Here is a 24,578-nt window from a genome sequence, read left to right as displayed (position 1 = left end):
AATAGAGTCCCTAGCATTATCAGAACTTTTGAGAGCCAAAATTCATGTCAAAATTGCACGTTTGGAGATCATAACATTTCTGCTGGATCACAAACAGCACACTAGCCTTTGAGCCTACAAACTGGTTTCTTCTAAGGCAGAGTAATGTTCACAAGGGCAAGTCTGACCAGGTCACGTATAGAATAAAATTATTTTTTTCCTGGCCCAAGTTTCTCAACTCCAGAGGGAGATAGGAATAAGTCATTCTGATACTAACTGCTATTTATTGAAGATGGGGCTTAAAATAGGTCAGACCCTTCGTTAAATATTATCTCATTGAGGGGCGCCTGGCTGGCTCTCTGTAGTGCAGAGGACTCTCGATCTCGGGGTGGTGAGTTACAGCCCCACCTTGGGTGTAGAGATTACTTAAATAAACTTTGAAAAAAATTATCTCATTGAATCAATACAAGTCCTTTATTAGATGGGTATCATCCTCAACTTACAGATGAAGAAACCAAGTCTTCGACTGGTTGTACACATTTGCACCGGTGCACTCCCAGGTCAAAGTGCCTCCAAATCCAGAGCTTGCAACGACCACTACGCATTCCACGCGCCTCTGGGCCGTAGGGTTAGAACTGCAACTCCCGTGAGGCTGTGCGGCAGCCTCGCGAGAGTTGGCTTAAATGCTGCGGCGGGAAGGCGGCGGCCTCAGCTACCTCAGCGGTTGGGAGGCGGATGGCTGAGGCAATGGCGGATAGCTACAACGGCGACAGCGAGCCTACGACGCGCACGCTCTTGCGGCGCGTGCTGGATACTGCGGATACGCGCACTCCGCGGCGACGCCGAAGTGCTAGAGTTGGGTATGAGAGGGCGTTGTCTGAGAGTGCGGGCAACCGTACGGATTACGGGTCAGGCCTCTGCGGGATCCAGCGCTGAGTCTGTTTGGAGAGGGAGACCGAGTCTCGGAGAGCGGCAGGGCCCAGGGTTCTGAGAACTGGGTCCACCCTTTACCGGGTTCAGGTCAGCTCTTTGTGCTCCCGGACTCCAGGGTGCCAAGTCTCAGGACTATAAAAGCTACTACACAGCTCAACTTTGCTCGCGTCTTTAGTTCCTGCCTCTAGGCGCTCAGAATCTGACCTTCTGTCGTGTTCTCTGGACCACACCTTCCCCCACACCAGCCCAAAGTGTGTCCAGGCATCTGCCCTGTACTGCCTCTTCTGTGGTCCCCAACTTTCCCTGCACATTCAATCTCCTTTCCCTGTAGCTCCCAGCTGGAAGATGGGAAAGCAACTAGAGCGCACAGCCTGGGCAGAATTCGGGAGGCAGGAACTAGAAAGATGCTTTGCTAGGGAGCAGGCAATTTGGCCTGACCTGGTGGCAGTGTCAGTGGATGAGGGCTGTGGTGAGTTCTTGGTGCAGACGGTGTGGAAGTTGGCATCTGCCACTGGGACAGTGCAGTTCTTTTATAGGCCCTGGGAAGCTATTCATTGTAGGTTTTAGACCTATAAGTGATGAGGTGGAAGCTGTGCTTTGGGAATCTGAGAGGGACTGGAACAGAGACGAGAGCTGGAGTGACCAATGTAGAAGTTGCTGTGAAACCCTGACAAGTACTTAAAAGGTTTCAAAATAATTTAAATAGCCTTCTTGAGTTGTTATTTTAATGTCGGGAATGAATACTCTTCTAATTGCTCCTCTTGTCTGTGTGGCTGACCTCTACTTCTAACAGAGTCAAGTTCTGTAAACCCTTCCTCAGCCCCTCCCTCTGGCTGGATCATTATAGTCCCTCTTTCTTCCCGTATCCCTTAGGTTCCCCTTCACCCACAGAGCTGTTGATAGAGAGCTGGGAACAGAGGCTGTGGGAGGGGCAAGTGGTTTCTGGGTCCCCGGCCTTGAGGGCATAGGGCTTCAGGCCAAGATCCCTGATGAAAGCATATCTCTGCATCCTCTAGTTCCCTCTTCCTACTTAATTCTTAGAGCTATTGGTCTTTACACAGTGCCCAGAAAGCCCTACTTGAAACACCTTCCTCCAGGAGGCTGAGCAGCCCAACAAAGATGAATGTGAGGCGACATTCCCATAGAGTGAGGGTAAGTGCCCATCCCACTGAGCATTACAGTGCTGTTGCTGCTTTCAGGCGGCCCTGAGGTCTAGCTCTGCTTTGGAGCCCACCTTGAGGGAATCTTAAAACAAAGGAACAGACTGATTGCTTGGTGCTTTTACCCAGTCTATTGGCAGATTGGCCCATGTTCACACCAGTGGGAATGTGGAGGAACAGACACCCCGGACTCTGCTGAAGAACATCCTTCTAACTGGTGTGTGAATGCTAACTTGCTGATCAGGGTTAGACACCAGTCCTTTGGTACGCCTCATTCAGGGCAGCCTGCCCTGCCAACCCTACCCTCTCCTTGCTGTCTCTGCAGCCCCAGAATCTTCCATCATGAGGCCAGAGTCTGTGGTGAAGCCAGTGCCGACACCACAAGTGGTCCAGTCCTCTAGACGGGATAGCAGTCGGGGCAGGTGAACAGTGAATTCTTCCCTTGCACTGGGCTGTTGGGCAGTTCTGATCAGGGAGTCTCTTGAGGGCCCCAGAAGCCAGTATTGGGCTTCTGGCCTGTCTGAGATAAGTTCCATCCTTGTAGCCTGGAGCTGCAACTTCCTGAGCTTGAGCCCCCCACAACCCTGGCTCTAGGTCTTCTGGCTCCTGGCAGGAGGAAGCAGAGGCTGAGATTGTCAGTGTTTCAGCAAGGAATGGACCAGGGACTGCCTCTCTCCCAAGGTAAGACCCTGGACAACACCTTTGGCTACCCTCTCCTGTCCTCTACAGAGGCTGAGGAGGCCTGAGAGAGGGCTCTCATGAGCCTGGTAACTTACCATGGTTTCTTTTTAAATTCTCTTGCAGAGCCTCGTGGGAATGCCAGTGCCTCCTCCCTCACCAGGTGCTGTTGCCTGTCCTGGGGTTGGTGGAAAGGCTTGGAGAGGGAGGTATTGATTGGGATGGAATCTGGCCATACTGGTCCCTGCCAGTTTTAGCTTTATAGCATCATGGCTTTGTTCTAAGAGATGAGAGCCCCAGGGAAGATGGGGGAATTCCCCTGAAAATTGGGCCTCAGATACCTGACTTTTCTTTGTGCCTCTTCCCTCCCACCAGCTCCCTCAATTTGACCTTTGCCACTCCTCTCCAGCCACAGTCAGTGCAGAGGCCTGGTTTGGCTCGCAGACCTCCTACCCGCCGAGCTGTAGATGTGGGTGCATTTTTACAGGATCTGCGAGACACTTCTTTGGCCTTGGCTTCTCCAGGTAAGGTTGAGATTTCCCTTTCCCACCCCTGTAGGAGGTGCTGCTGAGTCCAGGATTACTCCTCTCTCTGTCAAGTTAAGGACAGTGAGCAAGCTTGCCAGTAGGTCTATAAGGAGTTTCTGCTTTCTTTCTCCAAGGTGCTGGCCCATGTCTTAGTGAGGCCCCAGTCTTGGTCCCAGTATCTTCTAGGATCCCATATTCTTGAGAAGCTGTAGGGCTGAGGGTAGGAAAGGGTGGTGTGGGGGTTGGAGCTTCTTGGGAGATAGATAAGGGTTAGGTTTCAGGATCAGCAGACCAGTCAGAACTGCCCAGGCAGCCCGTTTCCAGAAAACAAGTCAAGTTCACTAGAGTAAGAGGAGGATTCCTAGCAGAGCGAGAAGTGTGGAGGCATAGGTGAGCACTTTGGTGGGACAAGCTGTGGAGGGTGGGAATGCCAGGCTAAGAAGCAGGAAGGTAAGCAAAGAGAACTGTGGAAGGTGGATAGGACTTAGAGTACTAGGTAGTTTTTTCTGAAGGCCACTTGGGGCAGACTCATGGGGCCCGCTGCCCAGGCCCTGGTGACTGGGTAGCAGCAGGTGGGCCTGGAAAACAGAGTGTCAACTGGCCTTTCATTTCCAGGTGACAGCCTCAGAACCCCTGTTGCCACCCTGCCAGCGGATACTGTGTTGGAGGACACTCAGCCCTTCTCCCAGCCCTTGGTTGGCCGTTCCCCCAGTGGGTACCATTCCCTGACCTGTCTCTCTCACACTGAGGTTGAAGATGCTGAGAGGGCTGTCAGTCTCAGGACACAGAGCAGTGGGCCTAGGCTACAGAACCATAGTGAGTACGTGGGGCACGTGGCCCAGAGCTAAGCCTTGGATGAAAATTGGCACTGGTGCTTTTCCCTCCTCAGGCCTGTATGTGTGCCCTGCAGAGTCCCCTGGTTGTTGGTTCCTCTTACATGTCAGAGCAGAGTCGGTTTTGGACCAGGATACTCCAAACAAGTACCGTGGGTCTGCCTCTGGACATTTCTCCTCAGGGCGCTAGACTGGGTTTTACTACTCTACCTTTATCCTTCTCAGAGCTACAGCCTTGGCCTACTGCTTCTCTAACCTATATTCTCTCTCTTGATTCAGATCCTGGAAAACCAGCTGAACTTCTGGCAGGAAAGGCAAAGAAGGTTGATGCCCATGCTGTGAGCTTCCCAAACAACAGCAGTGCTATCTCTGGAGAAGATGGAGTGGAGCCCTTACAGGATGGAGTTGATGAGGAGGCAGAGGAAAGGATGGAGGAAAGTCTGAGTGTGAGCGAAGTGATGGACACAACAGGAACACAAGGATCTGTCAGGACAGAAAAGTCTAAGAGACATAGAGAAATGTCAGAAGCTGTTGAGGCCAAGGAGCCAGAAGGATCTTCAGGAGATGAGGACATCTCTGGTAGGAGAGGTAAGGGGCCCAGTGTGGGGATGAGGAAGTGAATGGGTGACAGCGGTGTTCAGTCTCTTATCTGGGGAGTTGTACCCCTGGGTTGTGTTTCTGGGCACAAGTGATGTTGGGTCAGGGAGACTCTTGAGGGGCCCATTGCTTGGCTGGCCAAAGCTAGATGGGCCCCTTGAGGAATAGGACAAGGAAGCTGTGGGCTTTGATGGTTGGATGAGATAGTTAAGCCTAAGCCCCCTATAATCCTGCCCTTTCTCTACAGCAAGTCCAGAGTTGGCTTCCAGCACCACTGAGTTTCTTCAGGCCAGACAACCTCAGTTTCTTGAGCCAGCCCTACCGCCTAGCACTGCAGTGTAAGATCCCATGACCTTGTTCTGCATGGACCTCTTGGGAAGGCGACAAGCTTCTGAGCTTGGCATTGAGCACCAAAGGGTTATCCCTCTTCCCGTTGGTATGCAGATGATCATTCAAGAGAACACCCTGAGGTGGACTGGGTGGGGCTCACTGAGTACATGTGTCATCCTGGTGCATGCTTCCAGGTTCTTAGAGGAACCTGGGTAGGGGGGAATTACCTAGTCAGAGTAAGGCTTCCTGGAAGACAATTAGCAGAATCAGATAGGCAGCAACAGGCTGAGGGGAAAGAATATCCATGCAGAGGCCTGAGGGTCAAGCGCCTGAGCAAGTACTAGCTTGTGTAATGAGTCTAGACTGGGACATTGGGTCCAGATTGGAGGATCAGGGCCCCAGGGAAAGACCAGGCCTCTGTGTGGCCCCCTGTCCCCACTGCCCACCCCCAGCAGATAGTTAGAGCTATTGGTCCAGATAAGCCAAGGAGCAGATGGGCCCTAGTCTTCGCAGGAGCCAATAAGACTTGTTTTTGATTAGGGGCCTCTTTGGGCACATTTTAGCTAACTATCCACTCCTGCCCCCAGTTTATCTTCAGAGCCTCTGGAGCCTTTGCCAACCAGGCTTCCTCCCAGGGCCCGAACCCCCGGCCCCAGACCCCGTCAAGATCCCCACAAGACTGGATTGAGCCACTATGTGAAACTCTTTAGCTTCTATGCTAAGATGCCCATGGAGAAGAAGGCTCTTGAGATGGTGGAGAAGTGGTGAGTCCTGGACACTCATGGTGGGGAGAGGAATCCCTCAGATCATCAATAGACTGTTCAGTCTGTGCTACCCTAACTCTTTTGGCAGCCTGGACAAGTATTTCCAGCATCTCTGTGATGACCTGGAGGTATTTGCTGCTCACGCTGGCCGTAAGACTGTGAAGCCAGAGGACCTGGAACTGCTGATGCGAAGGTAAGTGGGCAGAAGCAGGAAGGTGCTGGGTGTGGTAGTGCTGGCCCTGATTCTATCTCCTCCTCTGCTACAGGCAGGGCCTGGTCAACGACCAAGTCTCCCTGCACGTGCTTGTAGAGCGGTACCTGCCCCTGGAGTACCGGCAGCTGCTCATCCCTTGTGCATTCAGTGGCAACTCTGTCTTCCCCGCCCAGTAGTGTCCAGGACTCAACACCTGCCCAGGCCCCACCTGGGAGACTGCCCCACATATTTTTCCAGGTCTCCTCCCCATCTCCCCAGCATCAATAAAGTGTCACAAACAGAATGTGTTGTGTTTTGGTGTATATCCTGGGGCCAGCCAGGCCAGGACCAATTCCCCTCCCTCCCTCCCCTCAACTCCTCAGCATAACCTGGAGAATAGGTTCAGGCAAATAATTTTATACTAAAGGTCAGAGGTTAGCAGCACTGGAGCACTAAGGCTGCCCATAGTGGCCCTAGCTTGCAGGCTCCTGCTCTCGAGACCCCATGCGCCTGATGTCAGTCATCTGAAGCCGCTGCAGGGCAATCTTGAGCTGTACCACAATGCCTTCTTCCTTCTCTTCACCCTCCTCAGGCAGTTCTGTCATGGGGAGCTGGAAGGCCCAGCTCAAGTAGCCATTCAGGGTCTGCTTGTCCAGGCTGGGATCGATGTTCATCAGGGCTTCACGTACCTTGGGTAGGGTTACCTCATCATCGCTACCCCACAAAGAAAGAAAGATAGGCCTTGACCCCTCCATTCTGCACCCCAGACCCCAAGGTGCCCTCTGCTGAGCTTGAGCAGTATATAGTGCCCAGCAGCAAGCGTAGTGCACAGGGAGACCCAAGGCCTTGAGACACCACCCTGTGGGATAGGGACTTGCCTACGGCTAAGTGGGCCTAAGGGCCTCAGGAGTTACTCACAGTTCCAGGCCCAGCTCCTGTTTTAGCTCCTCTAAGTACTCATCCTTTTCATCCACGTACTGTTCCCACAGCTTTTGTACAAAGGGCATACTCTGGCCCTCTTCATCCTGGGAGGGCCCACAAGGCAGGGTGAGAATCACGTTGGTTGGGGTCTAGCAGAGGCTTGGGCAGAGCTGGGCAAGTTCCTGGACAACTGCTGTCCAACACATACATACCCACCTCTATAAATAAAGAGCGGTAGTTAAGCAAGTCTGCATTGCTGCTGTTGGGATGCCAGCCTCCTGCCTCCATCAACTCCTGAATTTTCTCTTCCTTCTTGAAGGGGAAGGTGTTCTTGAGGACAGTGCTGTGGGGAAACAAAAGGGCCAAGAGGCCTGGCTGAGGCCTGCTCACCCATCTTCCTATACTCCTCTGTCAGCCCCACTAGTGCTCAAAAAGAACAACAGGTGTTGAGGCTGTGAGCCCTTCCTGCCAGGCTTCCCTTTCCCCTGCACATCTGGGAGCCTGGCCATATGAAATGTTGAACAGGAGTTCGGGTGGCTGGACCAGCCTCTCACCTTAAGTTTTCCATGGTTATCAGCCCTTCGTTCTGACTGTCCACATTTGTCATCTCCTTCAGCAACTGTGCCACTGTCTCCTTCTGCTTGATGTATACACTCTCACTCCTCTACAGGGAAGGAAGCATTGACTAACTTGTTGCTTCCTGGAGTGGTAGGGATAGAGCGGGCCTATGCTGGGGACAAAAGGAGGGCCAGGCCCAACCTCACCTTTCCCATCAAGACTGCATAGAACTGACTCATGACCTCATTAGAGCGGAAGAGCTTGATATTTTCAAAAATGGTGTAAGCCCAGGCCATGGCTTCAGGTCCAAAGCGATGCTCCAGGAAACTGAAGAAGAAATCTGGGAATTTCTCTTTCTGCAGGGTGGGAGATGACTGTTTGGTAAGCCTACCCCATGATGGGTTGGCCCTTCTCCCTAACACCTCAATGGAACCCCCTGGAAGACTCTGGAGGCCACACCAAGCCAAAGTGGCCCACGAGATCTGACCTGCTCCTCAAGGAGACGTTGCTTCCAGACATCCTTGAGCAGGTTTACCACATCCTTCTTGGTTGGCTTCTTGTTCTCCACAATGCCATCAAATCTAAGGAAAGGAGGGATGGCTTCCCCATAGCCCTGGAAAGGAGAGTGTCAGTTCATCTCTGGGCCAAGGCAGAGCCCCAGATGTTTCTCCCAGAACCTCAAGTCTTTTTTTTTTTTTTTTTTTTTAAGATTTTATTTTATTTATTTATTTGACAGAGATAGAGACAGCCAGCGAGAGAGGGAACACAAGCAAGGGGAGTGGGAGAGGAAGAAGCAGGCCCATAGCAGAAGAGCCTGACGTGGGGCTCGATCCCACAACGCCGGGATCACGCCCTGAGCCGAAGGCAGACGCTTAACCGCTGTGCCACCCAGGTGCCCCTCAGAACCTCAAGTCTTAGCAGCAAGGCCTGGCTATTCTGACTCTGTCCCCAAACCTCCGAGCCCAGGGACCCCTACCAGACCAGGAAAGAAGTCTTTCTCCTGGAGCAGCCCCTCGCCAATCTCCTCCAGGAGCACATCTACCAGCTGGTCGCTGTTCTTGCCCTCAGCCAGCATTTGCCAGCGATCTGGGCCCCCAGCCACCACATCTGCAGATGGAGAGAGGGAGCTGGAGTCCAAACCACATCCTTGAGCAGTCCCTGGGAGCGTGATGGCCATCATTACCTTCACACTTGCTCCAGTCAGGCCGTGGTGTAGAGGTGCGCTGGATCTCTTGGAGCTCAGAATGAAACCGGTCCCGCTCCTTCAGTGTGGTCATATGCAACTGCAGCAGTATCTCGTGCTCCTTGCAGACCTCTTTGTAGTCACTTTTCAGGCTGTCCAGCTGTGGATAAGGTGATTGATCCTTGCTACCTACCTGCATGACCCTGCCCCGCCCTGCCTGCCCACCAGTACCTGTACCTGCTCCTGCAGATCCTTGTTGGTCTTCTCCTGCATTTCAAAGTCCCTCCTGGGCACCACATCTCCAAAGTTGGCCTTCATGGTGTTGAGTTCCATCTGCGTGCGGGTCAGGTCTTGCCGGGTCATCTTCAGAGCCAGTGTTAACTTCACGGGGTCCTCCCCCCAGATGCCTGCCAGAGCACCCGCCAGCTTGTATCACCCTGGCTCTAGGGCCTGTAGCCTAGGGCAGGTTTAGAGTGTCCCTCGGGGCCTGGTCCCAGGTCCTTCTCTCCCTGATTGGGAAGCCCTGCATCTTTCCCACAGCACTAACAGCTTAGGACTTCGGGTTTAAATAGAGAAGCCCAGGACATGGGGTACCAGGTCTGTCCTGCTCTCAGGGAGTCTAGGCTGTCTCAGCAGGCAACAATTGTTTCCTACTTAAACAATGAGTCTATGATTCTCAGTCCAGCTCAAAAGATCCATAGATCCAGGTGGCAGCAGAAACATCCCCACTTTGTGAATGGGCATGGAATGAACAGACATTAAGAGAGTTGAATGAGGGGATGAGTGGCGAGACTCCTCTCTAGCACCTCAGGGGAGAGAAACCCACCTCAGGCTTACCTGGGGACTGGGCTAGTGACTTGTCTTCCCTCTGGTACCGCAGCTCATTCAGGTCTGCAATGAGGATCTTGCGGGCATCTCGCTCGCTGAGATAGCGCAGGTACTCCTCAGCCAAATTCCTTCTCAGTTTGGATACCTGTTGGGAAGGTGGCTATGGGGTCAGGGGCTATAGCTAGCCATCAAAAGGGATGGGATGGGTGCTGAGTGGCCCCTTCAGGGCCTGGAAACAGGAAAGGTGGAGGGAGAAGGAGACAGGCCATTCCCGAGAATCCAGCAAAATGCCAATGTGTCCTCCTGTGGAGAAAGTTTGGCAGCCAACAAGCAGGACTGCTGGCAATTGGGGCCACATGAAGCCAGTGCTAAGCTGAGGAGGAAGGGGCAGAATGTGGAGGAAGGGCCTCTGGGGGGAGGTGGTGGCTCAGTATATCATTCCAGGCAGAAGGGTAGAGAGTTAGGGAGTCACCTTGGTGCCAAGGCCTCAGATCACCCTGGGTGGGGGTAGCAGGAATTCAGGGAGTTGGTCACCACACTACTCTCATTCACCTCACTCTGCAATGAGATCTTCTCCTCATTCTTTTTGTCAATGAGTTTTAGCAAATTCATCTTCTCTCTCTTCAGCATGGAGATTTCATATCTCTCCTCAGCCCTCATGGCCAGGATCCTCTCATTGCAGTCCTCATTCACAGTGACGAGCTTGGCCTTCAGGGGCTCCAGAGCCCGAATCTTCTCCCTCTGGTGGGCTAAGCAGGGACAGGTGGGAGAGTCCCTTTGGGACCGTAGAGAACAGCCAGGAGACACTGATCCTAAGGTCACAGTGAGTGGCTATGTGCCTTGCAAACTCCAGGAGTCTATGCATGCCTTGTTCAAAGCATGGCCCCTGCTTAAGGCCTTCCTGCATTTGATTTTAAACCAGAGACAGAGTCTGGCTGAGGACTGAGGTTTCATCTATGCCCTTTCTCCCTATAGCCTTTTTTAATTTTTTTTTTCATTTCAAATATTTTTATTTATTTGACAGAGAGGGAGAGAGAGAGCATGAGAGAGTACACAAGCAGGGGGAGCAGCAGCAGAGAGAGAGAAGCAGGCTCTTTGCTGAGCAGGGAGCCTGATGCGGGCCTCTGTCCCAGGACCCTGGGATTATGACCTGAGTGGAAGGCAGACACCTAACCGACTGAGCCACCCAGGCGCCCCTCCCTATAGCCTTTAGTCCTGCAGGTGTACCATGCCCAGCACCTCCCATGCCTGGTTGGGGAGGCTCATCATTTTCTAGAGGTACTCACTCCCTCCTGGGTTTCACTCTCAATAGTAAAGTTGCTTTCTTTCCTACAGATACTCCCTTACCATGCTTCCCAAGGACAGGAGGTAGTCGGGTGGTCTATCACACAGGACAGTGTAAGCAAAAAAGCTGAGCAAGGCTTGGTGACCTCAAGGCCCAGTTAGTAGCTGCCCCAATACTTCTGCACAGCCCCAGAAGGTCAGAGTAGGATCCTCTCCATGCCTTCCAGACTGGATCCGGGCACAGAGGCTACAGTCTTACCCAGCATCACTTCATATGCATTCTTGATGGAGGACAGCAATGGCTTGTACGTTTTAAAGTCCTCTATGAAGAACTCAAAGATTTCTCTGTAAGGCTGGCAAGAAAGGGGATCTGTCACCTCCTGGTCTATACCTGCCACTCTCGTGAGCTTAGAAGTATTGTAGCATGAAACTGCCAGGTGACCCATATTCAAATAAATGCCCCAGGGCACCAACTGGGTCTCTTAGTGCCAGGAAGCTGAGGGCAGCTCTGTCCCTCTCAACTGTTCTCTGGAGGTCTCTCCTGGTACTATCTCTGAAGCCTGGCAGATGACCTGGGTCAGGGCTGCCCCACTCTGGCTCTCCAGGCATCCAACCTTCTCCAAGCACTGTGCCTCAGTTGGCCTCTCACCTCTTGCCATCTTATAGACCTGTAGAGGCAGGAGGAGATCAAACACTCTAGCGTTGTATTCTAACCAAATAGAGGTGTGTTTTCCTGTTCCATTTGGACACAGAAGTTTTGGGAGGCAGCATTACATACTAGAATTAGCACAGGCTCTGGAATCAGCCCTGAGTTCACATCCCAGCCCCACCACTTCATAGCAATCTGCCTTCTCTGAAGTTCTGCTTCCTTGATGAGGTACCTTCAGCCTCTGAGATGGTATTCAAGGCCCCATTCAGGGCCTGGCACGCAGGTGATGCTCATCAAATGCTTCTGTCAGTGACTAAGTCAGAAGTAAGGGATTCCCTGTCATCATCCCTGTTTGAGCATGAATTTGCTGATTCCCTCCTTAATATGTACTAGAATCTAATCTGCATCTAGGTTTTTCTATGTGTCTGGGCTAAGTTCCTCAAGCTTGGATCTGTCATCCCTAGGCTGGTGAACACTGTATGACTCCTGCTTGCCCAACTGCTAGGATTCAGGCTCCACTGATTGATGTCCAACAACCCATCCTAGACTGAAGATCACAGAGCTGAAGGGACTGGAGACAGCATCCAGTCTACTACCTGATTCAGGTGTGGAAACTCAAACCTCAGTAGAGTTTTGGTTTTATACTGGCAGCTTTGCCTGCTTACTAACTTTGTCATAGAACATGTTTCCCTTACCAGGAATGGGGACCCCAAAGAGCTGGGAGAGGCTGGTCTTTCCTGAAGTCTGAAGTGCTCAGTCCTAGTGAGTAAGGTTTCCTCCCACCTGTCCTCCCACCCTCCCCACAGTTATTCTGTGGCTCTAACCTGCAGCCTCAGCTCCTGGGTAGAATCTGTGCTCAGGTCCAGCAGGAGGAGCTCCTTGCGTAGGTAGTTCTCTAGCTGCTCCAGGTACCTTGGCTTAGTAATTCCCAGGGGCTGCTTCTGCCAGCTACTGCAGGGGGTGGCGGGATGAGATGTGATGGGCACCCCCAGGGCTCTTGCATCATTAGTCTGGGGCAGCACACATCCCTATGCTATCTCTGGGTCCAATGCTGGATCTGTACCAGCCCATCCACCACGGGGCTGACCCCAGCTTACCCTGCTCGTTTCCGAAAATCATATGAACAGGGCTTTCGATTATGTAGAATGGTCTGACCACTGGTGTATGTGGGCCATGGGGACAGTTGGCCACCAATGGAGAACTGACAGGACTGCAGGAAGAGACAGATGGGGTTACCATGGCAACAATGCTCCCTTTCCTGATGCTACTCTCCATCTTCCTCCCTCTACTCTTTTTTTTTTTTTAGATTGATTTATTTATTTTGAGAGAGAGGGAGAGAGCACACATGCATGTGCAAGCGTGGGGGGGCATAGGGAGAGAGTCTCAAGCAGACCCCCACTGAGTACAGAGCCCACACAGGGCTTGATCCCATGACCCTGAGATCATGACCTGAGTTGAGACCAAGAGTCGGAAGCTCAACCAACTGAGCCCCCCAGGAGCCCCTACTCTTTTTTTTTTTTTTGAAGATTTTATTGGTTTGTTTGTTTATTTATTTACTTATTTATTTGAGAGTGAGAAAGCGTGTGCACACAGGAGAGGGTGGGGGGGTGAAGGGAGAGAGAGAATATCGAGTAGACTCCATATCAAGTGTGGAGCCGGACTCAGGGCTCAATCCCATGACCCTGAGATGATGACCTGAGCCCAAACCAAGAGTTGGACATTTAACCGCTTAATCAACTGAGCCACCCAGGCACCCCACCTCCCTCTACTCTTGATTTTTTTTCCCTAACATCTCTCTCTCTGTCTCTTTTTAAAGTAGACTCCACACCCAACCTGGAGTTTAAACTCATGGCCCTGAGATCAAGAGTCGCATGCCCTACCAAATGAGCCAGCCAGGCGCCCCTCCACAACATCTCTTAATGTGGTTCATAATTAAGACAATGGGCCCTAGAGGTAGAGTTTAGGTTAAAAAGCCAGATATCCCTTATTGGCTGTGTGACCACAGGCTTAACTTCTCTGAACCTCAGTGTCTGCGTTTGTAAAATGCGGATGGTTTTAGTTCCCACTGCACTGTATTAATGTGCAGATGCAGTGAGAAAACATGAAATTGGTTTACACAGACTCAGACACCTCCTTGGAACTCAGTAAAGGTGAGCTATTCTTCTCTTCTGTAGGTATGACAGTGAGTATTGCATATCTGTACTATGAAAACAGATGTGAATAGCGATCTTTACCAGCCCTTGCCCCACAACACAGTCCAGTGAAAGAGACAGAAAGAGGAGGGCAGGCCCAGCCTCCTGCCTGGACTGACACACAGATAAGACTGCAGAGATGCAGCAGAGAGAGCTGTGGACCCTAGGAGGAGACTGAGCTGTACCCCCTGAGTGGGGAGAAGGTAGGTGGGAGCGCCCTGAAGCAGTTGGATCTCATTTTGAACATTGAGCAGGGGTAGAGAGTGGAAGCAGTTAATATGTATGGGCTGGGTTTTTTTTTTTTTAAGATTTTACTTATTTATTTGAGAGAGAGATGGAGATAGCAAGAGAGAGCACAAGTGGGGAGGAGAAGGAGAAGCAGGCTCCCTGCTGAGCTGGATGTGGGGCTAGATACCAGGATCCTGAGATCATGACCTGAGCCGAAGGCTGATGTTTAATCAATGGGGCCACCCAGGAGCCCATGGGCTGTTTTTTTTTAACCTTTTCATGAAAATATTAAAAACTTTAGGGGAAAAAAATGAGCTTTTGACTCAGCGAAGCTCACTTCTATAGTTCATCCATCCAGTCATCCATTTGTTCATAAGACATTCCTGGGACCATAGTACATTCTCGACCTGCTGGGTTCTAGGGACATGAGGGAAGCTGGGGGTATGATGGAGGTGGGGTGACAAGTGAACTGATAATCACAAGTCAGCACTAAAGCCAGTACAGATTACCAGGAGGGGACAAGCCCTGAGTGGAAGGGACCAGGGGACCAGGAGAAGCTAATCATCTGGTAGGAGGTGGTAATGTCTGTGATGTTTATTCAGTAAAGCTTGAATGAGTATATAAGAAGAGCTGAGGTCATCTGGGAGAGGGTGTGTGTGTCAGGATTAGAGGTGAGGCACAAAGACATCCTGGGTAGCACCAACATCTCAGGGAAAGTGTTTTAAAAAGCTGTGAATAGGTGTGAATGCCCAAGGACAGCAGGCTGCTTGAGGCTGAGGCCTGGGGTGGCCATTGTAGAGGGAGAAAGAGATGGAGTACAACTTTATGCAGAAGGGACAGTCCTCAAAGCCTTATGACTGTGAAAAAATTAGAAAAGTCCTAAATGCCTAGAAATTAGAAAACTCCTAAGTGTCTAAAAATAGAAGCAGTCACAAAATGATTACATAAAGGCTTACCTGTAAATATGCTAATGCTATAGCTCTAAGGGTTAAGTACGGCCTGAAATTAGGGAATAAGTACAAGTAGGTAAAAACGGATGTCCAGAAAAGACAGAAGAAATAGTCTAAAAGGTTATCAGCAATTATTATTCTCTAATGACAGGCCATTAGGTGCTTATTTTCCTGTAACTGAACATTTTTCAAAATTTTCTATAATGCACATAAATTACTTTCCAATTTAAAAGAAAATTGGGGCCGCCTGGCTGGCTCAATTGATAGAGTGTGTGATTCTTGATCTTGGCATTGTGAGTTCAAGCCCCATGTTGGGGTGTAGAGATTACTTAAAAATAAAATCTTTAATAAAGAAAGAAAAGAAAAGAAAATTTAGAGTTCAATGTTGAATTCACTATTAGAGCCCCCTCTGTGACCCTTAACTATTTAGAATTTTAACAAGAAATTCCTATTTTTCTTGACCCATTAAGTTCTTAGAATACAACACGTTATAGAAATAATGTTGGGGGGGGCGCCTGGGTGGCTCAGTTGTTAAGCGTCTGCCTTTGGCTCAGGGCGTGATCCCGGTGTTCTGGGATCGAGCCCCGCATCAGGCTCCTCCACTGTGAGCCTGCTTCTTCCTCTCCCACTCCCCCTGCTTGTGTTCCCTCTCTCGCTGGCTATCTCTCTGTCAAATAAATAAATAAAAAATCTTGAAAAGAAAAGAAAAGAAAAGAAGAAAGAAAGAAAGAAAGAAGGAAAGAAAGAAAGAAAGAAAGAAAGTAAGTAAGTTGGGGGCATCTGGCTGGCTAATTTGGAGGAGCATGGGACTCTTGATATCAGGGTCGTAAGTTCACGTCCCATGTTGGGTGTAGAGATTACTAAAAATAAATAAACTTAAAAAAAAAAAGAAAGAAAGTTAAAACTACATGTTCAAAATGTTTGGGACATGGTCAGAGCAGCACTCACAAGGTATTTATTTTATTTTTTTAATTAAAAAATTTTATTATTTATTTAATTTTAGGCTCCACATGACCCTGAGATCAAGATCTGAGTTCTGGCAAGAGTAAGATGCTTAATGGACTGAGCCACCCAGGCACCCCTTTAATTATTTTTTAAGTAATCTCTACCCCTAATGTGAGGCTCGAATTCATGACCCTGAGATGAAGAGTTGACTCCTCTACTGACTGAGTCTGCTATATGCCTGGTACGTATGTATGTATGTATGTATGTATGTATTTTTTAAAGATTTTACTTATTTGACACAGAGAGAGACAGAACTCAAGCAGGAGCAGCAGGCAGAGGGAGGGGGAGAAGCAGGCTCCCCGCTGAGCAGGGTGCCCGATGGGGGACTAGATCCCAGGATCCTGGGATCATGACCTGAGTTGAAGGCAAGCGCTTAACCAACTGAGCCACCCAGGTGTCCACCCGGTATTTATATTAATTGCTTAAAATACTTTTGCTATCTATTAGGAAAGAAAGCCTTAAGCTTTCTTTCTGTTTGAAAAGAGCTATGGGGGCGCCTGGATGGCTCAGGGGGTTAAGTGTCTGACTCTTGATTTCAGCTCAGGTCATGACCTCAGAGTGGTGGGATTGAGCCTCCAGCTCCCAGCCCCGAGCCTTGTCCCAGGCTCTGCTCAACTCAGAGTCCGCTTGTCCCTCTCTCTCTGCTCCTCTTCCCACTCGGGTGTTCTCTCTGAAATTAAAAAAAAGAAAAGTACTATCAATAATAACATTTTTAAATAGTGAAAACAAAAACCCAAAAACCAAAGACTAAATAAAAGTATAAATAGACAAATTGGAAAAATGAGAGAAGTCAAACTGTTAAAAATAATGTTTTCGAAATTTGTCAAAAATTGATGTGATTTTTTTTTTTTTTTTTGGATGTGATTTATATAAAAGTGCCAAGTAACCCTGAAAGACACCTGGGAATTTGTCAAACAAGCACCTGACCCTAGTGAATTAATAAGTTTTTCAGACTTTCAAAAGGCCAGTCCTTGTGCTGTGCCGTTTCTGTGGAGAGAAAACGTGGTCCTGGGCAAGTGCGGCTTCCAGGTAGGTCCTGGTTATCATTACCAGCTGGCCTCCACCAGCAGATGGGTGGAAAGAGGTGTTCCCGGGCTCCATGCTCTCTGCTTCTCCCTGCAGGTGGAAACGGGAAGGGCGGCCACAGGGCGGGGCAGGGGTAGGGGGTGGGGAGGGGTTGCCGGGTGGCGGGAGGGAACAATGCCCCCTGGTGGTTAAGAATGGAGATGTTGCGGCCGCATGAGAGAGCTGGTACCCAGATACACTGGTATGGGTGGCAGCTGAGTGGAGTGGGGAGCATGTGCCTCAAGTCATCGGTGTTCTGGGGCCGTGGTTGCGTTTGGTCTCCGCGAAGAATCCACACTGACCCCTTTTCCTTCTCTGGAGTCGGGATCCCCATGTAGGGAGTCTCCAGCCTCACAACGTGTGGGGCCCATGTGTCTCCAAATTGCCCATACAGACACACACAAAGAAAACCACCACACAGCCCAATAATGCTCCACTGTGAGCTGGAGTTGTACGTTTGCTAAACTGTTTTTTAAAAAAATTAAGAAATTAATAAAATGTGTTTTTTCATCTAATTCTGATAATGGCTGTTTGCTAATTAAATAATTATAATCCTATGATCATATCAACAAAACCCCAAAAGTACTTAATGAGACAGCATTCATTTTTTTTTTTAAAGTAAGCTCTAGGCCCAACCTGGGACTTGAACTTACCAACCAGAGATCAAGACTCACATGCTCTACCAACTGACCCAGTCAGGTACCCCAAGATAGATAGAGCATTCATTTTTACATAAAAACTAAAAAGAAGAGGAATGGAGGAAGGACATTTCCTGAGGCTAGTAGAGTCTCTACTTCCAACCCAGAGCCAGCAACACAAGGGGGGAATAGCCCTTTACTCCTGCCTTCACATACCTACACACAGCATTATGGAGCTCTCAACATATGCTTACCAACTCAAGTACCCTATCAGAAACCAGGGCCATACAGAAAAAAAGATACAGTCACAGCTCTGAAGGACCTTGGCAGATCTGGTATGACCATCCCAGCACGTAGCACAATGCCTGGCATATGTCAGGCTAAATGAAAAAATGAGGTCCACTCCAGAATGCTGAGCTGAAGGGGAAGGGTGTCCATGGACAGCAGCTGCATCTCTCTCTGCCTGGGGAGGTCTGGAAGGGCTTTTCAGATGAGGAGCAGCCAGTGTGCACCCCCCTACCTCAGAGCCTGATGGGCCTGTCCTCTGTGAGCCACACTCCCTTAACTGGGGAGAAGCCACTCTGGGAGGCATGTTTCAGATGGGTGGTGCTTTGGGGTTGCAGAGAGGGAGGCAGATAGGGTCTGAGATCCGACATTTGGGTTTCCAACAAGACGAGACATTGCCACTAACCAGTGTCTTTCGTTTCTGAGAAAGCTTGCGATTCTGGGTGTTCTTGGTTTCTGTGAGGAAGGAGTCATCTGTGGTCCCTTCTGAAGGCCGCATGTGTGTTCTGCACAGAAAAGGGGAAGACAGTGGTATGTGACAGAGCCCTGAGTGGGAAGAGCACCTTCACCCTTCCCAAATCTACGAGACATGGCCTCTTCTCTCTGCAGATCTGGCTCTGGGTCTTCCCAGCACTGCCTACAGATTCCCAGAGATGCTGCCAACAAACTCCTGGCCCTGGGCCCCAAACATTTTCCTACATTCCCGGAACCCTTCTCATGCTGAGAATCTCACCAATTCCTGCAGTGATAGGAAAGCCTCACTATGAGCCCAGAAAACTCTGTAGGCTTACACTTTCATTCAGTGTTCAGATGAGTTTCATGTTTGTGACTCTGACACTTTCTAGGGGTGTGATACCAAAGGCAGGTGCTATAGGAAAAGAAGCACAGGGCCTGGGGTCCAAGAGCTGGGGTGTGAGTCCCCATCCTGCACCTGCCTGCTGAAGGTCCTGGGGGCTGACGTCTGGGGTTCAACAGGAACCCCTGAGCAAGTCATTTAACCTCTCTCAGCCTAGTTTGCACATAAGGAAATGGAGACAAGTGTTTCTTTTCTTTTTTATGATTTTATTTATTTGAGAGAGAGGGAGAGAGAGAGCACGTAAGCGAGCATGAGCAGGGTGGAGGGAGAGGGAGAAGCAGACTCCCCGCTGAGCAGGGAGCCCAACATCCCAGGACCCTGAGATGAAGGCAGATGCTTAACTGACTGAGCTGCCCAGCTACTCTAACACTTTATGCTTTATTTTTTAATTTTTAAAAAATATTTTATTTATTTTTTTATTTGACAGAGAGAGAGAGACAGAGAGAGAGAGCACAAGCAGGGGAGTGGCAGACAGAGGGAGAAGCAGGATCCTGGCTGAGTAGGGAGCCCAATGTGGGACTCAACCTCAGGACCCCAGGATCATTACCTGGGCCAAAGGCAGACATTTAACCAACTGAGCCACCCAAGCGCCTCCAGGTGACCCTCTACTTTATTTATTTTTTTCAAGATTTTATTTTAAGTAATCTTTTTTTAAAAAATATTTTATTTTATTTGACAGAGAGAGAGAGAGAGCCAGCCAGAGAGGGAACACAAGCAGGGAGAGTGGGAGAGGAAGAAGATGGGCTCGATCCCAGGACTCTAGGATCACTCCCTGAGCTGAAGGCAGAAGCTTAACGACTGAGCCACCCAGGCGCCCCTATTTTAAGTAATCTTTACACCCAATGTGGGGCTCAAACTTACAAATCCAAGATCAAGAGTCACATGCCCTACCGACTGACCCAGCTGGGCACCTCCCTATATTTCTACTTTAAATGTGGAGAAAACTCAAGTTATCTAACAGATGGCAGGCAATGGGTTTGACAGGGGTATGTCCTGGCATTGAATGAACTCAAGCTGCTGAGTTCTATCCACAAAGCTACTGTAGCAGGGATGCGAGGATGAAAGGAGAAAGCCAATGGGGAGCAGAAACCTCCCTCAGGGAAAATATACAATTTGTTGTTGTTGTTGTTGTTGTTGTTTAAAGATTTTATTTGTTTATTTGAGAGAGAGAGAGAGAGGGAGGGAGGGAGGGAGAGCATGAGTGGGGTGAGGGGCAGAGGGAGAAGCAGACTCCCCACTGATCAGAGCCCTGATATGGGCTTGTTCCTGGGACTCGATCTTGGGACTTGGTCCTGGGACTCTGGGATCATGACCTGAGCCGAAGGCAGATGGTCAACCAACTGAGCCACCCAGGCATCCCAGGAAATACACAGTTTGAAGGTCCCTTTTAGAGGAACTGCTGACATATTTATAGTACTAAGGTCTGGCCTATACTTCATCATCCTGGCCTTGCTCTAAAAGGAGGTAGAGAAGGACACCCGTACTGTGCCTCTAAAGGAAACAGCTTGGCCCAGTGTACAATAGTGGTAAAGAATATGGACAGGAATCAATGATATTTTGTACTGCCACCAAATTCAGCCTCAGTAATTGCATTATGCTGCTGCTTCTGCTGCTTCTGCTTCTTCTTCTTCTCTCTCTCCCTCTCCCTCTCCTTTTTCTTTAGGATTTTATTTTTAAGTTATCCCTATACCCAATGTGGGGCCCAAATTCATAACCTGGAGATCAAGAGTCACATGCTCCACCAACCAAGTCAGCCAGGTGCCCCCATTACGCTTTCTGCTTAAAATAGATGGGCATTTATTCTCCTGAATCTGTTTCATATCCCTTTCAAACATGACTGCAGTTTCCTATATCATTCCTGTGCTGGGTAACGACACTCTTCCTCAAGCCTGCTCTCTGGTTCTTGTAGATTCATTTTAGCTCTGGATAAAATAATTAAATTAGCAAATAATTTCCTGACTTTTTTTTTTTTTTAAGAGAGGTGAGGACAGGAGGGACAGAGGGAGAATCTTAAGCAGGCTCCATGCCCAGCACAGAGCTGATGCAGCGCTGGATCCCACAACCCCAAGATCGTGACCTGAGCCGAAATCAAGAGTCAGACACTGAACTGACTGGGCCTCCTAGGCACCCCTCCTGACTTTTGTAGGCTTTCTTTGTTGGGGCAGCAAACCCTGAAGGATTAGAGTTTAGATGAGATCAGGTTTTTGCATTGATAATGAGTAGAAGGGAGAAACTACATTCATTAAACACTTACTGAATGCTTAGTATATGCAAGAGCTGTGATGACAGCTTCACTTATTCTGCCTAAATTTTCTCAACAATGTTTTTGAAGCGGGTTGTATCATCCCCATGTTTTGAGATACAGAAGCAGAGGACCGGGACTCAAGAGACTTCTCTGAGTTCCCAAAGCTAGAAAGATACTTAGCCAATCTTTTTTTAATTTTCAATTTTTTTAAAAAAAGATTTTATTCATTTGAGACAGAGAGAGAGAGAACACGCTAATGAGCAGGGTGAGGGGCAAAGGGAGAGGGAGAAGCAGACTCCCCATTGAGCGGGGAGCCCCACCTGGGGCGGATCCCAGGACGGGGAGATTATGACCTGAGCCGAAGGCAGACGCTCAACCGTGGCGTCCCACATTTTTGTTTTAATATGTACACTTTGTGGCTTTCCTGGCTAATAGAACTTGTTGTCATATTTTGCAGGGCCCAGAGGCTGCAACCCCTGAATAGACAGCAATTCGACAAGCATCTTTGCCATAAACCAATGGGTGAAGAGGCAGTTTATACCTGTGGCTAAGAGCTCAGGTTCAGAAGTCTCACATGGCTGGATTCAAAGCCTAGTTCCACCACTTATAAACGTGTAAAACACATGATCTATCCAGGCTTCCACTCATTTGTAAAACGGAGATATTACTATTTCATAGAGCTGTGAGGTTAAATGTGCCATATATAAGGCACTTGGCACATAATATATGCTTAATACATGCTGGCTCTTACTGATGATAAAATGCGCCGGCCCTTTTACTAGTACCTAATGTCCTCATCGGGCTACATCAGTCCGGATTCCGTTTCTGCACCACCGATCCTGCAGGGCCTGAAGCCCTGGACCAATGGACAGAGGCATTTCTCTTTCTGAAGGTTCTCAAACCCTCCTCTCTGCCCTCAGTCCGGCCAGCTCCTACCTCGACGTGGTCGCGAAGCTGGAGCACCGCGGCTTGGCGGAGGCCATGACCCTCGGGCAGCCGGGCAGCCAGCACCCGCGGCCCGGGAAGCTGTAGTAGTGTACAGCCCGTCGCTATGGCTACCAGGCCCCAGCATCCCAGCGGCGGGGGCGGGGTCAAGGTTGTTCCACGCCCTCCCCCCCTGAGCCCGCAGGCTGGGAGGAAAGCCAATTAGCAAAGCTGGCCTCGGACCCGGGAGCGTGGTCCCCTCAGTCAATCACTACCGTAGATTTGACCCTAGCTATCAGAACTGAGGCGGGGGATAAGAAGAGGCCATGGGGGAGGGCGGTGAACTGAGGGCCTGGAGCCGCGTTGCCAGAGGGAATTGTAGTTTTTGGTTTCCTCAGTCTCCGCCAAACAGGCTTAAGACTGAGAAGATTGTACTACATCTCCCAAAGTTCCCTACGAGCCCGGATTGTCCCGCCTCTGGAGAGCTCTGCATTGTGGGATATGGAGTCCTAAATGTGGCGAGGCGTGGCAGTGTCCAAAGAGAGGTGTCGGACTTGGACTCGGTTTCCCTGCGGCCTCGGTAGGCTCGTCGGCCATTGGCTGAGAGGGGAGGATCTGGTCCCGCTCCTCCCCGCCCCCAGTGACACAATAGCAGCTCCCTCCAAGATGGCGGCGGCGACGGCTGACCCGGGAGCTGGGAGCCCGCAGGCTGGAGATTCCTCTGGCGGGGCTGCTGGGGGCGGGCTGCCGTCCCCGGGGGAGCAGGAGCTGAGCCGGCGCCTTCAGCGCCTGTACCCCGCGGTCAACCAGCATGAGACGCCACTGCCGCGCTCCTGGAGCCCCAAGGACAAGTACAACTACATCGGCCTCTCCCAGGGTAACCTCCGCGTCCACTACAAAGGTATCGGCCTGTTTGGCTCAGGGGGTGGGGGGAAACACCAGAGCATCTGGCGGGCGGCTGTGCTGCCCTGCGCCTGCCCCATTACGTCCCTTCCCCGGCCTGGGTGCTCCGGGTTAGGCCTGGGCCCCTGCGGGGTGTCCAAGGTGTTGAGGCTGACCAGGCCAAGGGTCGACTGCCTAGACTGCTGTGCCCTGAGACACCCGATGTCAAGAGAACTGCAACAGGTGTCCAAACCCAGTGCTGGTCTGGACCTTACACCGGAGGGCCTTCTTGCTTATCCTGGGATAGCTCCATTTCCAGCTGGGCCTTCATCACTGCTTAGTTTTGGGAGTGTCAGAAGGGGGTGGTCACATCCCCTCCATTAGTCAGAGGCCTGTGGGCTTGCTCACCTGCCAGACATCACAGCCAGAGCTTGGAGTTGTTTACTGAAGTTGAGGGGGGTGGACTTCCAGAGCTGCCTTCTCCTCCCCTAATCTCCCAGGTGGGCTCTCTGTATTCTGGAGAGACTGCCAGCAGCACTTGGGAATCTCTCACATGGATCCACGTTGTCTGTACCCTCCTTTAGTTTGTATGGGAGAAAGTGTCTCTGGCACGGCTGCTATTCACAGGAGGAGGTGAGCCAAAGGTAGGAGGTTTATGTGTTTGCTTAGTTGTTGTCTAGTTATTCCTCGAATAATGTAAGGGCTTCCTCCGGTCATGAAGGGGTGAGGATGCCATGGAGCAGAAAAGAACAAGGCTTCTGTCTGCATTTCTTTCTGCTGAAATTTCTTCCTTGCTCTCTCCTATTAGGTCATGGCAAAAATCACAAAGATGCTGCCTCAGTGCGTGCCACCCATCCCATACCTGCTGCCTGTGGCATTTATTACTTTGAGGTGAAGATCGTCAGCAAAGGAAGAGATGGGTAAGCCCCTTCTTACCACCTTCTTTTCCCCAGCACTGAGCTGTTCCTTGTGGTCAGAGTTCGGGGTCTCCTGGCTGACCCTTATGACTGATGTGAGCTGCTGAGCTGCATGGGTCTGGGCTGCAGGGGCTTGAATAGTGTGCTGCCTCTGTTACCTGACTGTGGGCATGGAGTGGTCTACGAAGCGGCCCTTGATGGCAAGTAGGTGCATTGCAGGTAGAGGAGGGGACTTTTTAGTGATTATGTAATGAGATACCTCACAGGTCAGGGAAACAAGTAACAAGTTTACATTAACAATTCAGTGTCCAAAATGGGATTTTCCCACTGTCCTGTGGCATTTGTGACTTCCCTCCTTTCACGCTCTTGCTGTATTCAGGGTTTTTTTTTATGGCATTTAGTCACATAGAGGCCGCTGTAGGCTTCAAAGGGATAGTAGAGTCTTCACAGCATTCATCACGGCTGTGGCAGCCACTGGCCTGTCATCTCAGGGTAAACAGCATGCACATGGTCAGAATCAGGTGACCTTGCTGCTCATAAACTTGTTTTTCAGTCCAGGGACTTGAACACCAGTTGGACCAGCTTTAAGAAAGTCCTCATTAAAGTCAGCATTAGGGAGGCTCCTTATTTTAGGGTGATCTAAGCAGACACCCAGAAGTCAGAAGGGGAGATTTCGCATTTTTCTTTTTTTTCCTTTTTCTTCTAGTCTTCCCTTTTTCCATTGATTGTGACGAAGCAGGTGTTTAACTTATGAAATATCATTATTTCAGCTGTCTTGGAAAGGCTTTCCTCATCAGACCTTAGGTCTGATGTGGGAAGTTTGCCAACCACACTAGTGACCTTCGTGCCAACCCTGGATATGTGTTCTTGAGCATTCAGAATACTTCCTCTCTCTTAGGGACTGTCCCTCTTGTGGTGCATGCAAAATGCCCAGCCAAGGGCTTATGCTGGGGGAGGACTGCTGTAGTTGGAGC

At 50.1% G+C, this 24,578-nt stretch overlaps 3 protein-coding genes across 11 annotated transcripts in view; 2 read left to right on the top strand and 1 right to left on the bottom strand.

Annotated features, from left to right (window-relative positions):
- Nucleotides 1-653: 653 nt before the first annotated feature.
- On the top strand, nucleotides 654-6,295 carry CENPT (centromere protein T). Of its 5 annotated transcripts, none has more exons than XM_019798825.2 (14): nucleotides 654-839; nucleotides 1,974-2,064; nucleotides 2,202-2,289; nucleotides 2,398-2,494; nucleotides 2,617-2,753; nucleotides 2,877-2,913; nucleotides 3,126-3,274; nucleotides 3,893-4,093; nucleotides 4,167-4,262; nucleotides 4,390-4,689; nucleotides 4,955-5,045; nucleotides 5,625-5,801; nucleotides 5,890-5,994; nucleotides 6,068-6,295. In XM_019798825.2, exons 1-14 carry the CDS (start codon nucleotides 715-717, stop codon nucleotides 6,189-6,191), a joined length of 1,818 nt encoding a protein of 605 aa, XP_019654384.1. In that variant the 5' UTR covers nucleotides 654-714; the 3' UTR covers nucleotides 6,192-6,295. The 5 variants fall into 5 exon arrangements, with proteins under 5 accessions (XP_019654384.1, XP_019654383.1, XP_011222247.2 ...); XM_019798824.2 differs by having other exon boundaries at nucleotides 4,390-4,698; XM_011223945.3 differs by lacking the exon at nucleotides 4,167-4,262 and having other exon boundaries at nucleotides 655-839; nucleotides 3,893-3,988; nucleotides 4,390-4,698.
- A 36-nt stretch (nucleotides 6,296-6,331) lies between these two features.
- On the bottom strand, nucleotides 6,332-22,110 carry TSNAXIP1 (translin associated factor X interacting protein 1). 5 transcript variants are annotated; one of them, XM_002918454.4, is made up of 16 exons: nucleotides 21,818-22,110; nucleotides 18,187-18,286; nucleotides 12,515-12,627; nucleotides 12,242-12,368; nucleotides 11,028-11,121; nucleotides 10,037-10,233; nucleotides 9,494-9,629; nucleotides 8,894-9,063; nucleotides 8,657-8,816; nucleotides 8,450-8,580; nucleotides 7,961-8,086; nucleotides 7,680-7,829; nucleotides 7,470-7,579; nucleotides 7,132-7,258; nucleotides 6,913-7,019; nucleotides 6,332-6,708 (listed from the first exon to the last, which is right to left on the bottom strand). In XM_002918454.4, the coding sequence occupies exons 1-16, from the start codon at nucleotides 21,862-21,864 to the stop codon at nucleotides 6,468-6,470; spliced, it is 2,136 nt and encodes a 711-aa protein (XP_002918500.1). In that variant the 5' UTR covers nucleotides 21,865-22,110; the 3' UTR covers nucleotides 6,332-6,467. The 5 variants fall into 5 exon arrangements, with proteins under 5 accessions (XP_002918500.1, XP_011222244.1, XP_034494126.1 ...); XM_011223942.3 differs by lacking the exons at nucleotides 10,037-10,233; nucleotides 11,028-11,121; nucleotides 12,242-12,368; nucleotides 12,515-12,627 and having other exon boundaries at nucleotides 21,818-22,100; XM_034638235.1 differs by lacking the exons at nucleotides 10,037-10,233; nucleotides 11,028-11,121; nucleotides 12,242-12,368; nucleotides 12,515-12,627; nucleotides 21,818-22,110 and adding an exon at nucleotides 21,423-21,811.
- Nucleotides 22,111-22,434: 324 nt separating this feature from the next.
- The window catches only part of RANBP10 (RAN binding protein 10), a 66,135-nt gene continuing 63,991 nt past the window's right edge, over nucleotides 22,435-24,578 (top strand). The window contains exons 1-2 of the mRNA XM_002918424.4: nucleotides 22,435-22,706; nucleotides 23,496-23,607. Coding sequence (XP_002918470.1) covers nucleotides 22,472-22,706; nucleotides 23,496-23,607 — 347 coding nt within the window. The 5' untranslated portion in view covers nucleotides 22,435-22,471. The remainder of the gene's footprint in view (nucleotides 22,707-23,495; nucleotides 23,608-24,578) is intronic.

The sequence above is a fragment of the Ailuropoda melanoleuca genome, chromosome 12, assembly GCF_002007445.2.
Source record: "Ailuropoda melanoleuca isolate Jingjing chromosome 12, ASM200744v2, whole genome shotgun sequence".
Lineage (NCBI taxonomy): Eukaryota > Metazoa > Chordata > Mammalia > Carnivora > Ursidae > Ailuropoda > Ailuropoda melanoleuca.
This window is presented reverse-complemented; position numbering and strand designations above follow the sequence as displayed.